At 44.4% G+C, this 17,263-nt stretch overlaps 1 protein-coding gene across 1 annotated transcript in view; it reads right to left on the bottom strand.

Moving 5' to 3' along the window:
* LOC310800191 (adenylate cyclase type 2-like) overlaps positions 1-17,263 on the bottom strand; it is a gene marked incomplete at its 3' end in the record, with an annotated part of 173,109 nt that overhangs the window by 85,520 nt on the left and 70,326 nt on the right. Inside the window, exon 3 of the mRNA XM_083662776.1 lies at positions 3,551-3,700. Within this exon, the coding sequence (XP_083518902.1) occupies positions 3,551-3,700 (150 nt within the window). The remainder of the gene's footprint in view (positions 1-3,550; positions 3,701-17,263) is intronic.

The following is a 17,263-nucleotide window of genomic DNA, read 5'->3' as shown; positions in this document are numbered from 1 at the left end:
CTGCATCCCAACACCATGAGAAAACAAATCTGCTCTGATGTGGATTTAATATGACACAAATGCATAGGCTACACACATCCAGTGCTTGGCTGAATATAATTCATATTTTGAAAGGTTCTGTAGCCTATTTAAGCAATATCACACAAGAGGGGGTGCTGTTGTACCGTAATATCATCACAGGTCGGTCGTAGGCATGAGGCAGAGTGCCGAAGATAATCACAGCTGTGACCATACACAGGGCCGTAGTATCACGGAGGAAAGTGTGGACGATTCCAAGGGCCCTTGATTGACAGGGGCCCAATTTTTTTTTTTTTTTTTTTTTTTTACAGTGCACCTGAACGCAACATACAAGATACTCGCTGAATAAGTGTCCAAATGTTCATGTCATTCTGGCCAATACTCTACTTCTGTTATAACATTTCAGTCTGGAATATGGAATATCTTTCAATAATCTTTATGACTAAAAGGCTCAAAGTAATTTCATGTGTAAGAAATGACTGTGCTTCAAGAGTGCATTTTTGTTCGTGTGACCCACCAGCGCCGTTCGGCCCCCAACCCTCAGCAAAATCTGGCCCTCTGGTGGCGAGGACATTTTTTTGTGGTCCTCTCTATCATCAACGTTCCTGGGTTACGGCATGACAATATTTGTTCGGTATTATTTCAATTGTCACACTCATCGATACATATTTGAGGTTTTTTTTATTAATTGGGAAAAGGACCACTGGAACAAACGCCGCGAACATGATCCGGCTACTTTTTCAATCTGACTGGCTACTCAAAAGTTTGGGGAACTCTCTGATTCAAAATGAGATATTCCTGTAAATTGGCCTTCAAATGGCAAAAAAAAATCGCCATCCGTGGGCCCGATGTGATATCCTTTCATGGGGCCCGAAATCCCTGGCTACGGCCCTGACGATACATACAACAGCACGACCTCGAGTGTGCTATCGCTTTTATAACAGTTGTACAGTTGAAACAACGCTATTCATCAAGTCCTAATAGCATTTTAAAGTCATAACTGATGCTTTCTGTCTGTTATTGTCTCCGCCAAACAAAAGCAGTTCCCTCAAGATTGCACTGCCAAGAGTTGCCAAGCGACAACAGGTAAACTTGCTGCCTGCAGTTACTGTTTCCCCGCCTGCAAACTAGCTAGACTAATGTTAGCTACTTTGAGGTTAGCACAGACGATTTCACCTTATACCGTTCATAATTAAGGTCAAATCCATATCGCTGTCCCTACTAGGTGCGAATGCTGTTTGAATGCAACATAATCAAGGTTACATTTAGCACAGCTGTGAAGCGGAGTGATATAGTAGGTTGAGGCCACGTCTCGTCATAGACGCTGGTTTAGCTGCCTCAGCCTGGCTGGGGGCGTGGTCAGGGTGGGGTAAAACCCCCCCGTTCTATCCATTCAGCAAAGTTAGAATTTAGCTGATAGCCCAGCCCAGGCAGACACGGTCGGGGATTTAACCACCACAGTAAACGCACGTCTGAGCAGACGTCTTGTGTTCTGCTCTAGAACCCCCAAACCTGTAGTTTAGAGCCGCAGCACCGTCTTTTGGTGAGTCAGCCCATGAGATATATGGGCGGTTCTACCCCACTCGCGCGCCAGCCGTTTAACATTTTGTGGGCGTTCCCAGACATGCGGACTGTCTCTATAGGACGAATCAGCGTGACATCACGACACCCGGACATGCCATCCGGAACCGCAGCGGTTAACTAGTATGAGTTGTGCCAAACAAACGTTAATATCTCAAAAACTATCGCTTATATTTTGACATTCTGAGTGAGAGCAGAAGTACAGTAGCTCAAGGGTCTGATGTATGCATGTCGTGTTCAAGTTGTGTGAACTGTTGCAGTTTTTAAAATGAAGTGAATTTAGTAAAAAGCACAGCACTCAAGGCTGGCTCCATAGGGTCCCATACTGTATATGGTGCCATTTGTTTACCAACACAGAGTGAAGTGCCCATGATGTTATACTGAAATATCAGCACGGCTGGAATACCTCTTGTCTTGTCCAATCAAATTGCTCAGCCAGAACTAACTGTTCTATTTTTTTTGTATAGTATAGTATAGTATAGTATAGTATAGTATAGTATAGTATAGTATAGTATTGCATAGTATTGTATTGTATAGTATTGTATAGGGATGTCACAATATATCGTCCCACGATATATCGCAATATCAAAACGTGTTATGTATCGTTGAGATGAAATCTCATATCGTGAGAAAAAGAAGCTGAACATGGTGGCACTGATCTGCATCTGATTGCATGCTCGCTCTCCTTTTCATTGCTTTGTTTGAACAGACGAGGGACGTTAACAGACACACGGAGGATGAAAATGGTGAAATGACTCAAATTAGCGTGGAGGATGCCCCCTCAACTTACAAATCGATCGCAAATATATCGTGTATCGTATCGTATCGTGAACTGAGTGTATCGTGACACCCCTAGTATTGTATTGTATAGTATAGCATAGTATTGTTGTATTGTGGACAACAGTGAATAGGTCAGATTTTCAATAAACGGCCAATATCATCCTGCAGTTAGATGTTGTGCAGGTTCAAGGCTTTGGCTCAGTTTCCACTCTCAGGCTGCAAGGGACTTTTAACAGCCCACATCTGATTGAAAAGCTCTGTGACGAAACGGCTCAAAGAGCTGTTGGGTTCCTTATGGGAAGTGAATGACTGTATCTTTATCATCAGTAGTTTGAACACTGATATACAGTACTGTCATTAAGCTGATGAAGGAAACTGTATCTTTATCATCAGTAGTTTGAACACTGATATACTGTCAATAAGCTGATGAAGGAAACTGGGCAATGTCTCCTGAATCCTAATTCAGTGAGACGTAAACAGCTGCTTGTCGCTGGGTGTTTGCTAGGCGTGGGAATCACCAGATCCCCACGATACGATACTAAAACGATACTTGAGTCATGATACGATAATATTACGATATTGCGATATATTGAATATTGCGATGTTTCGATATATTGTCTAACTCCTTTTCCTACATTTTCCTTGACCTCACCGGAAGTAAAACATGCAGTGTTTTTTTGTTTTGTTTTTGCCCACCATGTAGGCTTATTATTATTAAGCTTCTCTGGACTCTATATGCCACTGCAGGCGCGGACTGCAACAGCGGGCGCTTTGGACAGATGCCCAGTGGCCTGGCATGGCATGGCATGGCTTGCAAAAAAATAAAAAAAAAATAATAATAATAATATTGATACTTGGCGTCCAAATATCGATACAATATCGTCAGGCAAAATATCGCGATACTATGGTGTATCGATTCCCTCCCCCCCACCCCTAGTGTTTGCTGGTTCAAATCCCACCTGTCTCACTCTTTACGCTTTTCCATGTTGTTGTGAAGTGTGAAGACTTGTAGAAATCAAGATGCTGAAGCCCAAACTGTGAAACAGCTCAGCGAGATCAGCAGCAGCTCAACTCATGCACACTCTGTAATCAGCATCAACATCCTCTTGGTCACACTGCCTCCCTGACTCTCACCGCTCTCTGCTCATTAAAGTCTCATTGAACCGTGTACCTGTTGTCTCTTCTCGAACTCCAGCTTAATGGGGGACTTGATGCAGTTGCAGGTGTCCTGGTAGGTCTGTTTGAGGGCCAGCTCCATCAGGTGTTTGTGGTACGCCCCCGCCATGTTCCCGCAGATGAAAATAATGATGTTGGCCAAAATCTGTTGCAGGAAGAAGAGAGGACAGACAAAGGCAGAGTTAGAAATGTGAGTCTACAAAAAGAAAACATTTTGGGCACTTCACTGTTCTTCCTCTGGCACTTTCATTATCCATGACTGTCAGAAAAGCAATCTCATCTCCTGTTTGGAGACAATGGCTTAACATGCTTAGATCCCTGTCCCAACATTATAGTATTATTATAATACGTATTCTTATAGAGACACTGCATGAAATAGGCCACGCCCATCACGGGGGAAAAGCTCCGTTCATTTCCACACACCAGTGTCATTTTCCTTGAATTAAACATAGCTAAAAGCTGTTGTGTGGTGGGGCTGCGCAGACAACAAATGTAAAAAAAATCGCCAGTTAAAGTTTTTTTGTACTCCCGAGCAAAACAAGGAAGCCGTTGGGAATTGGCGAGAAGAAAAATGTGGATCTAGCGCTGTCAAGGAAGTAAGTTGGAGTGTTCATCTTCCGTATATACGATCTTTTTGTGCAACACGCAACCATGCACGTGACATAGGAGAACGCCAGGATTGGAGGGGGGGGGGGTTCTGTTTTCCCCCGTCTTGGGCGTGGTTTCTGAATGATGACGCGTTACGCAGTGTCTCTATGCCGTTGTACGTGCAATCGGGCTGAAACTTTCAGGAAGTGTAATGATGGAGCCAGATTTTTTAATTCGGTAATTTTAATTTAGGCAATATGGGGGGGGTGGGGGGGGGGTGGCAACGTGGGTGCACGAGTGAGTTTGAGCTTTGGTCCTGTAATGCTTAGTCCACATGCACCACTTAGCTTAGTTTGCACAGAGCCATATTATCCACGCCATCATTAAGTTATTCACCATATAAGCTAAATACAGTATTCTTGAGAATAATTCCTTTAACCTCTTCTACTCCACCCCTCCCTACCACCAGACATTTATTTTTTTCTTCTTTTTAGGGGGGGGGGGGGCAGCCGATTTTATGGTGGGATAGCAGGTCAACAGTACTGTATATGCCACATTATAAAACGGCTCTCTCAAATCAAGCAATCTGATTGGTTCACAGCCATTGTATGAATCCAATAACCCACTCCAATAACCCATGGCCATGGGTTATTGGTTGCCATGGCAACTCTCTTACTAAAAGCCTTTGGTTACCTCAAAAAAAACAAATGGCGGAGACAGCTGTCAGATCCTTGTGAATCGATCTTCGCTTATAACTTTACTAATACTTCGCAGAAAATTATGTTTTGTACAAGAATAAATGCGGGCTAATGTCTTCTTTGCAAAAAAAAGGCTGTTAACCCCGCATTTAACCCCGCATTTAACCCCGTAACGTTAGTTGGTGTCGGGCTTTGCAGAAAGCACTCAGCTTCTCAGCAAGCGCTGAGAATGCAACGCTGCGGTCGAGCTGCCTGTCGGGGTTTCCAGAAAGCTCTCAGCTTCTCAGCAAGCGCCAGGATTGGCCAATGTCAACTTCAGTCTCCAGAACGATCCAATCAAATCACCCGCACGTTCTTGCGGTCCCGCCTTACAGTAGTGTTTCAACTGACTCTATCAGAATACCATGCCAGTCGTACTTATAGTATTATTATTATTATATTATTATACTTGGAAACCGTTTTATAAAAGCAATATAGCACTCGAGCTGCGTGGTGTTGTGGCATATATCCCGCTGATAAGCTGTTATAACAGCTTATCAGCGGGATATATTCGCCACAACACACTTGCTCTCATGCTATATTGCTTAAGTATATGTTAGGTTAGGGTTAGGGTTAGGGGAGGGGGAGGGGTTAGAAACAGAAAATCTCCGTAAACCACGCCCACCCCTTTAGACACGTACGTTACCATTTTACAATTTCGGAGACGAAATTGTAACATAGCAACGTTGGTCGACAAACGTTGCTATTTTACAATTTTTTCGGAGATCGGGTTGACACTTCACGTATCGCCCGAGTCATGCTCAGGGCAAAAGCAACCGTGAGCTGACCCGGAGTTCATGTCTGAAAGTGGCTATAAAGTGGGCATGCCCGTAAAAGGGAGACGCGTGGGTTCCCATAGAACCCATTCTCATTCAGACAGGGGCGCCGCCAGGGATTTTGGGCCCCATGACAGGACACAGTATGGGCCCCACTGATGCCGGCGTCCGAAGGGCGCCGGCCGAAAAATGTGGGCTGTTTGAAGCTGATTTAGAGGATAATATCGCATTTTAAATTATATTAGGATAACACTGTCATTATTCAGTCTTAACCATCAATATTTGCTCCTTTTCTCACTCTCATCCCTGTTGAATCATCATACTCTCTCTCTGCTCTGAATACACCAGAGGGAACAAAGAAACACTATCAACTAATGACTAGAAAGAATATTGATACACATGTGGAGTCCAACAGGAGAGTGTTTAGCATGAGACTGTTGTGATATCATTATTCAGTCTTAATACCATTATGTTCTCCTTTTCTCATTGGCTGTCATTTGTGGGCTGCTTTTCCTTTCATATAATGGTCATTATGTGGACAAATAAATTGTGTTGATCCTTCTTATTTTTTTATTACTATTATTATTATTATTATTATTACCTGTATTACAAATAAATCCCCACAGACCCACTGCAATTGTGCCAACTACCATGTCATTCAACACAATGCTGCTGTGTGTGTCTCACCTCCTTCATCAGTTAGGAATGGCTTGCAAACAATTGTTTGCATTGATTAAATGTTCACTAGACAGGAGGGAAATGTAAACAGTCTGTGAAGTAAGCATATTTCACTAAGGTCTAACAGGGTAATTTCCAGTAGTTAAGAAAAGTTGAATAAATGTTCAGATGGCGCCCGACAGACTAGACCAGAGATACTCAACTGGCGGCCCGCGGGCGCCCCCTGTGTGGCCCGCGATGGAATTGAAAAAAAAAATATATATATATATATATATATTTTTTTTAGGGCCCCTGTCAGCTTCAAGGGCCCCTAGAATCGTCCTAGGTTTCCCCCCCTATACGGTGCCCCTGCATTCAGATATCTTGAAGCGAGAGGTCAAATGACCCCTTTGAAAATGGACATGCCCGTTTTTCCCGTGCAAAAATTTTGCCTGATTTTGGAGTGTTATTTAGCACCCTTCCCGGCAAGCTAGCATAGCATGGTTAGTCGATGGATTCCTTGCGTCTTCTAGTTTCATATTATATCAGTATCTTCTAGCTTAAAAAAAATAATGAGCCCGGTACAGCCTCTGAAAGACAGTAATATCGGCCACCAGTGTTGGGCAAGTTACTTTCAAAATGTAATATACTACATATTACTAGTTACTTTCATTTAAGTAATAAGTTACAATATTACTTTCTGTGTAGAGTAACTCATTACTTATTACACTACTTTTGCATTACTTTCACCAAAACAACAGCAGCAACAGAATGACATCGCCGCCCCGGAACCATCCCGCAAAATAATTTCAACCGCCTTGAAGTCAGTGCAAACAATCCAACATTCTAAATGTTATTCTTTTCCTTTGTGATTGTCATCTATAGTGGTTATTTGCATAAAAACAGATGGTTTGATTAGGAAATGATTGTATCTTTTTAAAATATGTGCTTTGATTTAATCAAATGTAACTCAATTTGTAACTTGAGTTACTTGACAAAGTAACTGGTATAATATTACTGAAATCCTATAAGTAATAAGTTATATTATTGAGTTACTGCTAAAAGTAATATATTACATGTAATATGTTACTTTTGTAATGAGTTACCCCCAACACTGTCGGCCACAGACAAAAAGGGCACTCGGACATCGAAGAGCAAAGGGCAGGTGCTTGGGCACCCCTCAGCCCCCCCTCTGCACGTGCCTGCTCCCTCGCTGTCTCCCCTCCACCTGTCAGTCAGCATTTGGAGGTCATGTACCGTCTCTCTTATCCAGCATCCAAGCATTTCCACTAAAGCGACCTATTAAAGTTTTTCGCTGGCGTCGAGTTTACATACAAAGTCAATGCAAACGAGCGATTGAGCGTATATTCGCCTGGGAGAAAAATCGCTGGGCGTCCGAGCGACAGAGACAGAGCGACAGGGAGAAAATTCGCTCGTCGCCCGAGATGAAATATCCCAACTCGAGCAATATTACGCTGGCATCAGTCGCTCGCTGTTCAACGCTGATTGGCTGCCGTGTGAGAGCGAGTCAAGGATCACACAGGCTTGGAACAAACCGCTGGTTTATTGTGTGGCAACAAACCGCATTGACAGCTGATTGACAGGCTGACAGCTGACATGAAGTGAAGTCTGTACTACCGGTATGGAGCTCACGTTAGGAGCACGCTGATAGGCTTTAGCTTGTAAACAATGACGGTGGCTCGTAGTGGACAAACATCATGACATTGCGTATCGTTATAGCCCCCACATGTCCGTCAAATCGTGTGCCTGTTGATGAGCGATTTAAACAGAGCGACAGAGCGATTCCAAAGGGTTGAATCAAGCGACAGAGCGAAAAATAAATATCTTGGTGTGAACACAGCTTAAGCCAGGTGAATATGGTCTACTAACTGTATATTCAGTCTTCATTCAACTGATCTATCCAAAAATAGACAAATACACTTCCCTTGTACTTCTCTGGGGTACTTACAAATGAGTCTTACTGCACTGTATTTGGAGGATTAGTGGATCTATTAGGATAGGATGCAGCCCACTGATGAGAGGTGAACGTTTAAAGACCCAGGAGCCCCTCTGATAACCTTCAGCTCAACATTTTGCAATTTGCAGCAAATTGGACAAATCTAACGGTTCTGTCGCAACTGCGTCTTTTTTCAACGTGGCACATCTCTCCTTTGCACTCTTTCCCACACATTCTCATTCTGTCACACATGCACGCACGCACGCACGTGCGCACACACACACACACACACACACACACACACACACACACACACACGCAGCCTTGAGTGTGGTGCGTGCTCCAAGACAGATTCCCCTCCCCTCCCCTCCCCTCCCCTCCCCGCCTATAAAGATTCATGACAATTGTTACATCTTCACTGTTTTCATGTATACATTGAGATTATTGCAGTCTCCCTGTAATGCGTATTACATGGGAAAAAATGAGCAAAAAATAAGCATTAAAAAGGGGCAGGGCCGGTTCCAGAACAAGATGACTAGGGATACATCGTAGATAGGAAGGGGTGCACATGCACGGACCGCCCGAAAAATTTGACATGTTATTTTACTAAAAATAATGCATTTTACCATCATTTCAAGTAGAATGATACCAGCCAAGCAAGAATATTTCAAGTGTTTCAAGTGCTTTACTGAAATATTTGGACCATATAATGATAATACAATTATCTCAACCTTAAAGCAGCTACGAGCAAGATTTTCGATTGTTATTAAACAGTATAATTACAATATTGATGCATCACATCTTACCTATAATAGTAGCTGAGACCAAAGCCGTGTGAATCGGAGATTGCTCCCTTAGATGATTATTAAGTGTGTGTCTGTCTAAACTCGCGTCAACAGGGGGCTCTCTCTCTCTCTCTCCTTACCGCCGGACCGGATAAACCCGGAAGTGAAACTCAGCTGCCTGCCTACCCCGTTCGCGCTGCCTAGCAACATACCATAAACAATCAGAACGCCATGCATACTCTCGCGAACATCTCTCGTTATATTCTAACAGGTTTTTTGGAAGTTATTTTGTGGTTATGGCCGAAGTGGCTGCTGCAAACCGTTTCATTTCACTTCCTGATCTTCCCTGGCCACAGACAGACTAATCATCAAGACAACACTGGCCGATTCACTCGGGGTTCAAGCGAGACTACTCTGCGTTGGTCTCGTCTACTATTAGAGGTAAGATGTGATGCACTGATATTAAATTTAGACTGTTTAATAACAATCGAAAATCTTGCTCGTAGCTGCTTTAAAAGGTTACATATACAGTAGGTGCCAAAAAGCCATAAATTCACATCAAAGAACAAAGAAAAACAACAATTATAATTCAAGTTTAAACAGTAAGTGTGCAGCTGCAGCATTTATTAACACGTTCACTGCCGTTGACGAGATATCTCGTCTTAAAAAAAAAACGGTTGACTGCCGTTGACGAGATATCTCGTATTAAAAAAAGGTATTGAATGAGTATAATCTATTTTACCGACCCACTAAGTGGCGACAGTGCTCTCCAGACGAGAGAAAGCCAAGCAAAAACAGCCGCGTGAGGAAGCCATTCTCATGAAAATGGCTTGGATTGGCGAAAACGCTTTCGCTTTCGCGCAGGGAGCTGGCGGTGGGGGATTGCAAATTTGCATAATAGATTACGGGTGGAACACACTTTGAAACACGCAGCATAAATAAGACCAGAATCGCAAAAGCTTCATCAAAGCTCTCAACCGAAACCCCAAGAAACGAGCGAGCCCATCCAGACTCGCCCAAAGAGCGGCCGCCAGCAGACAGGCACAGCAGCAGCAGCAACTCGCTTGTGACACGCCCGCTGCAGAGCCAGGGAGGCAGGAGGATAACACACACGGAGGGAGGAGTTTGAAGGAGGGGGGGGTTTCCTGCTGTTATGGAGGAAATTACTGTTCAAAACTATTGTTTAGATGTCTGACGTCTTACTATGCCAAAAATGAATGGTTAAAGTGACTGTTCTATCGAATTTCACAAAAAGGCATTTTTCTCAGCTTAAATTTTCAGACGCTGAAACCATGCTGTATTCAAGTGCTAATGCCTACATACTGTAACTACTAACTCTACAAACTAACTCTTTTAGACAGAGAAAGCACACATTCTATTAGTTCTTTTGAGATATTTTGTGTTCACAAAATCTCAGCAGAAAATAATCCTCGGCTGTTGAAAGATGAGCCAGAATCCTCAAAAAAACCCGTTGGCAGAAGCTACCTACAGTAAAAAAAAAACGGCTGGCAATGAATGTGTTAAAAAAAAACAAAAAAAACAAAACAATTACCACTCTTTTCAACTGAGCATGCAGACAATTAAAATAAGGGTGCAATGCGTGCTTTTGCACCCCTGTAAAAGCGGGCCTGAAAAGGGGCAGAACTCATATCGTGTAGTGTCATAGTGTCATACAGTCTGTATGACACTGAAGTGCAGTGCAGTTATTAAACACCTCTATAGCAGCACAGTCTCTTGAGTGCAAGTCGGGGGCAGGTCTGACGTTTACTGGCAGACTGATTCTGTCATAGTTTTATTATGCCGTTTTCAAATTTAAAAATAGAAATAGACAGGCATGAATTATTCAAGTTAGCATAGGTAATAGACCTTATTTTGTATTCAAATGTCACACTCGCTCCTGAACAAAGGGACTAATATTGAGTGCATGCCCACGGCACAGAGAGGTGATGTGAAATTCTCTTAGATCCAGGTAAAATAGAGGCCTGTAATGAATAGATTATGTAGACCTGTGCCACCAAAAGTATCACTTTAAAATCCTTTAAAATTAGTTGAGGATTACAAGTACCTTGGAGTGTACATTGACAATAAACTAGACTGGGCTAAGAACTCTGATGCACTCTACAAGAAGGAGCAAAGCCGTCTCTACTTTCTGAGAAGGCTGAGGTCCTTCAACGTCTGCCGGACCATGCTGAGGATGTTCTACGAGTCGGTAGTGGCTAGTGCCTTCCTTTATGCTATTGTGTGCTGGGGCAGCAGGCTGAAGGCAGCAGATGCCAACAGACTCAACAAACTGATCCGTAAGGCCAGGGACATTGTGGTCTCCCTGAGACTGAGCCAGCCGATAGGTTAACTGTGCCTGGCTGAGCCACGTGTAACGTATAGGGCAAGCCGACTTAATATAAATCACGTGCAATATGTGCAATATGTCACAGGCAATAATGTTAATTGACACGGAATGTATATACTTACTCTACGTATTGGTATTTCGCTACTTAGACATTCTACTTATTTTGTGCTTTTGCTTCGCATTACTAGTTATTCTATGCTATGTTGTGTTTTCTGCTTACTGCTTAATATTGCATTACTACGGTTTATTTTATTTTTATTTTTATTTTATTTATGCTATGTGTGTTCTGTGAGCGAGCTACTGTAACTTGTCCCAATTTCCCCCCGGGGATCATTAAAGTCTTTCTGATTCTGATTCTGATTCTGATCCTCCACGCTCCTCTTTCATATAAGGGGTTCTATAAATGTTTGATTCATCCTATTCAACAACTAACAGTAAACAACATGTTTTGTGTTTGTTGTCACCTGTAACTTGCATTGTTCCTGCACAACTGTCATGGCATTGAGTTCAAAGTTAGGTTGGATAATTCCAATATATTGCAGTGAAGTGCAATAGATACAGTATTGTCACAGTCATATCGCTTGGCCGGTAATGCCTGGCTGTCAATCAAAAGTAGGCGAAGCTTTACGCTACGTTCACACAGGGCACCTACGCCTTGCCTTGCCTTGCCTCAAGCCACGCCTACGCCTACAGACCTTGAGCTGGGCGTGAACCTATCACACGCTTTTGCGATCACACCGCACGCCTATTCCACGTTCACCTGAGCCGAGTCACAAGCGCCTCTCCTCTCTCCCGAGTGTTTTTTTTGTCACGTGTGGTCCCGAATTATCATGGGTAGGTCAAATAAATCAGATATATTTCATGTGCTATTGATGCTGGATATGTATAACCAGGTCTCCTTCTTGGGTGACTGCTGTCATAGAGAACTGGATGCTGTTGTACTAAGTGGATTAACTTTTCATTGTCCATCTTCCTTCTTCGGTCGCTATTCTCTCTCCTGAAGATTTGTTTACCGACGGGGAGAAAGCCCCACGTGATAGCCACCCATCAATCACCCACACTCTCTCTCTCTGCTCAACACTGTTGTAGTAACACCATTTTATTTTGAAATTCAGTTGACTTTGCCATTTCCCACGGATATTGTCACGTTTTTCCTTCATGGCTCGACAGAAAAAGTCTGCCTTCACGCGCCTAGTCGGCTTGAAAATAGAACTCACGCCTAAACGATAAAATCGGCGCAGCTCAGGCGAGGCGTGGGTACACGCAAGGTTCACGTTGAGGCGCCCTGTGTACACAGCCTCATTGACTAAAAAGGACGCCTATTTAAAAGCGTGGGTAAAGGCAAGGCATAGGCAAGGCTTGGGTGCTGTGTGTGAACGAAGCCTTAAGTTCAGTGACATGATAGGGGTGTCCTTATAGAGGCTTCCGGGGCACGTGTATACTTTTCCCAACCAAGTTTAGATGAAACCACGCCCCCAACTCATTTTATTGGTCACCGCAACGGCTTCTTCCTGAAAACATGTGGCAGGTAAAAAAGATGACCACCATACCCAAACCCTAACCCTTATCTAACACTAATGTTTTAAAATCAGAAAAATGCTTGCTAAAAATGTGTGTGGTTTGACCAGGAATCAAACCCCAGTCATCTGGTTGGAAGACAAGCACCTTACGCAGTAATGCGCAAATTATGCTCGAGCGAAATCGCCGGCACTGACTGCGCCGAGGGGGTCGCCGCAGCTGGGCGTCCTGTCGGCGCAGCTCGGCGTAGGGGGCGTGCAGCTCCTCGAAAATGTGACTCCGCGGCGTCAACTCCTTGTTGCGAGGAATGAGGAAATGCCATTTCCTCATTTAACAGTGCTTGTCCCCTCATCTAGCAAAGCCTTCTGCAGGCTCACCGGAATGAGTTTTGAAATGGAGGGACAATAAAATGTCCCCCCACCGACATGATTGCAAGTTCTTGGTAAACGACACGATAACGTTTCGAACGTGTTTTGGACGAGTTACGTTCGAGTGTGCACAGTCTCGCTGTCGCCGCTCGTCGGCGGCAAGGCTCCAAGTCGAGGTTGCGCAGAACCTTGTCAGCGCCTTAAGCCACAAGCCCAAGAACAACTTGACATGATCGTTTTTTCACCGCCTAACCTTAATCTTAACCATTTCAGTGTTAATATCTCTGCCTTGAAGGATCATGGAGCGAAGTCTGGGCGATACGTTTGCGGAAAGTGGGATATAAGGCCTTCCGTATGCGGGGGAGGGAATAGCGGAGGCGAGGGAATTCATGGGGGGGATATGCACGGGGAGGGGAGGGAACTCGGCGCACACACCTGGATCCTGAAGCGGAGCTGGCTGGGCTGATATCACTGGATGAGATGCCGGTTGAAAAGGGGGATACACGCCTGGAACCTGGGGCGGGGCTGATTGGGCTGCTGCTGAGGGGAGCGTGGGGCTCCCGAGTGTCTCCAGGCGGGCATCGATGAGGGACCCGACCAGTGATTGAATGGTTGCAAACAGTGGATCCTGGAGGCTTGGAGGGGCTGGAAGCCTCGTAGCGTCCGCCGAGGAGCCGGCGGTTTTGGTGCGTTTCGCTGGGGCTTTCTTGGAGGCGGATTTCTTGGCTCTTTTGCCGCGGCCACGGCCTCCGGAGTGCTGCGCGGACTTTGATCCGGGCGAGACGTCTTGGACCTCCGCGGGGATGGATTGGCTTTTGCGGCCGCGGCCCCTGGTGTGAGGAGCGTCCTTTGTGACGCCCGAAGATGAAGCCTGGGGCTCGGAGGTTTGCCCTGGGATGGTCGGGACGTTGATCGCGCTCTGGAGGAAGGTGTCCACGGCGGCGTTGACCCTCTGAAGCTGCTGCTCGTTTTCAGACTCAGACATGATGATGGACTGAGTGAAGCTTTTTGCTCTGGAGATGCTGGATGAATGCGGGATGCTGGCACGAGGTGAGTGATGACTGCACAAGTGTGATTTAAGCTGTGGTGATGGGGGCTTTATATAGTACCAGGAGAAGGGCATTTATGATGTCATAACTGACGTCATTTGGGCAACTGATGTCACACTGCAAAGGTGACTTGTTACTTGAGCTTACCTTTGATGAAATGTTGGCCGCAAAGACCTGTGTACTTTGATTGTAGAAAAAAAAGCCATTTGCCCTCCCCAGCGACTGAACCACGTCTAATCGCACAAATCCACAACCTCCTCCTTTCTTTCTCCGACGGGATTCTGTAAAAGCACAAGCCAGGCGTGTCTCCTCGTCGGTTTAGTGCAACCGATAGCACAACAGGTATCCGGCATTTTGGCTGAACAAACACAGCGTGAGAAACTAGTCGACTCGGCAGGCAGCGGAATGAACAAGTTTTTTTTTTGACCGTCAGGTGGGCGTTCCCGGCAGCACGTAACGCCCCTTGAAAGCTATGAATACCTCTTTATCTTCTCCCTTCATCTTTTTTCTTCTTTTACTCTCACGCGACATGTTTTTTATTCTATTTTATTGTTTGTCTGACATGTCATGTATTTGTTGTCCTGCACCTCAGGAAGACTAGCTGACGCCTTGGCGCCAGCTAATGGGGATCCTTTTTAATAAACAAACAATAAACAATACAGTGATGTGAATGTAAAATTGACTATTCCACTACATTATCCTCATTTAGCCAGGCAAACAGACCAGGGGCGTTTCTATGGGCGGGCCCGGGTAGGCACAGGCCCGCCCACTTCTTGCCCTCGCCCAGCCCAAAAAATAAAAAATAAAAATTGTTTTGTTTGTTTGTTTTTTCTGTTGTTGTTGTTGTCGTTAATAAATAACCTAAAATGACGATGTGTGGTTTGCAGTCTTCGTCTACTCTGTTTATTTGTGTGATTCAACATTACATTTCATTTCCTGTGTGATGTTTGCATCGGAAATCTACCACAATGCAGCACTGCCCAAATGCGCAACATTGGTTGTTTTCTAGAGGCAAACTTGCTGCTGCCTTGCTAGCTAATGGTTTTGTAGCTTAAAAACACAGGGCACATCATCTCCATTCCTAGATGTTATGGATTGTCTGTGCCCCACCAATTTGATCCAGGCCCGCCTATAATTGAATTTCTGCCTACGCCACTGAAACAGACAATGAAGCTATTGTTTTATAGCAACAGTAAGTAGCTGCATGGTTGGCATGGTTAAAGATACTTTGAAGCACCCCACAGTAAGTGGTGACTGAGCACCCCCCCCCCCACACCCCACACACACACAATACAAATGATCAGTTCTCATAAAAAGGATTTCAAAAACAGCCAGTAAAGGGTTAACTAATGTAGGCGGGACCAACCTGGAGGTATCTAACCTCACGTCACCAGGCTCTCTCTCAGGCTCTCTCTCAAAGGAGAGAGAGCCTGAGAGAGAGCCTCGTTCGCATTACTACAGGCAGGAAGACCCGCCCCATCTTCCGGTGGGTGCTCCACTTTGTGCGCCACACTGTTTTCATTCCCCCCATTTTACCCTTTTGACCGGTGTGTCAGGCGGCGATGCCATTTTTTGGTTTGAGCTGTTTGTTTGTTTGTTTGTTTGTTAGCTTTTGGGGTAGCTAGATACTCGCGTCGCCCATGTTTTCTGAACAAAACGCAAGAATTGAGCGGGAATTCCCGATGGATGTCGTGGGTGTCTTCCGCCCATAGCCGGATGATGACACGGAACAAGGTTTTTCCAACCAGACTAGAGCTTATGTGAATCAGCAGATCAGAGTCCTGATTGGCTATGTGAATCAGCAGATCCGAGTCCTGATTGGCTCAGAGAGGCTGTTTACAAATGAGCTGCTAAACCCCCATCAACTTGTCTGAGCTGGAGATACCGACTGTTTGACTTCAGTAACAACATAGATGGGGAGTCTGTTCCATCTCTAAATACCTGTTTATTCCTAAAACCACAGATAGACGATGAGGTGAGTATATGATTGATGCACAGTGTCGACTAGTGCAGCACTAAACCCCACTTTTTCTCAGCTTTTAACCAATATATGACTTTGGGGGTGGTGTGTGAAGAATTCTGGTCAAAATTTCCACATTTGAGACCAAACTGTTACCATTGTACCATTTGTATCATTTTCAGCAGCATAAGTTCCCTCTATGGGTGGAACACTGCTTTTTTTGTGCCCTCAAATGAATGGGATATTTGGTACATCCTGACGTCACGGTGGGTTTAGCACGCGCCCCACTCATGTGAATTTTTTTTTCTCCCCCCATTGATTATTACTGTAGTTCACGCGGCGCGAGCCCTTTAAGACCAATGCATCCCTGGGTAATGCCTACTGTGGCTAATATTAGCCGCTAGTTAGTTATGTTATATGGCAGTAAAACGCTACTGAATGACCAAATTGATATAACTTTTAACCATTTCGAGTAACACTGTTTCCATACGGATCACCAGCGTTAGTTTGTTGTTTATAACGTGGCTATATTCATAACGTTTTCTATCTCGGATGCGTTATTTCGAATCCCACATAGGTTACGCCAAAACCACCCCCAAATTGTGTTCTGGCGCAAAGCGAGTGGGTTTCAGGATGAAACGGTCTCGAGCCACTAACGTTATCTTTAGAGCACAATATTCCTGGAATGCAAGTTTAACTAAACAGTTACATGTCCTCTGCATTCTACATCAAATTAAGATATTACGGGTTGTTTTATTTTGTATGTTACATACTTATTGGCCAAGATATGTTAGTTTATGGGGGAGGAATTCTGCCAGCTAAGGAGGAGAGTGTGGGCAGCCATCTTGCCTGCAGAGTTTTCAAATCAAGTAGAATACAGTTTTGCAAGAAATCTGGGGGGTTTAGTCCTGCTTTAAAATAAAATAACAGCTAGAGGGACTCTCTTGCCATTTATTTCTAACCTGT

This window comes from Poromitra crassiceps (assembly GCF_964638095.1).
Source record: "Poromitra crassiceps genome assembly, chromosome: 29".
NCBI classification, from domain to species: domain Eukaryota; kingdom Metazoa; phylum Chordata; class Actinopteri; order Beryciformes; family Melamphaidae; genus Poromitra; species Poromitra crassiceps.
This window is presented reverse-complemented; position numbering and strand designations above follow the sequence as displayed.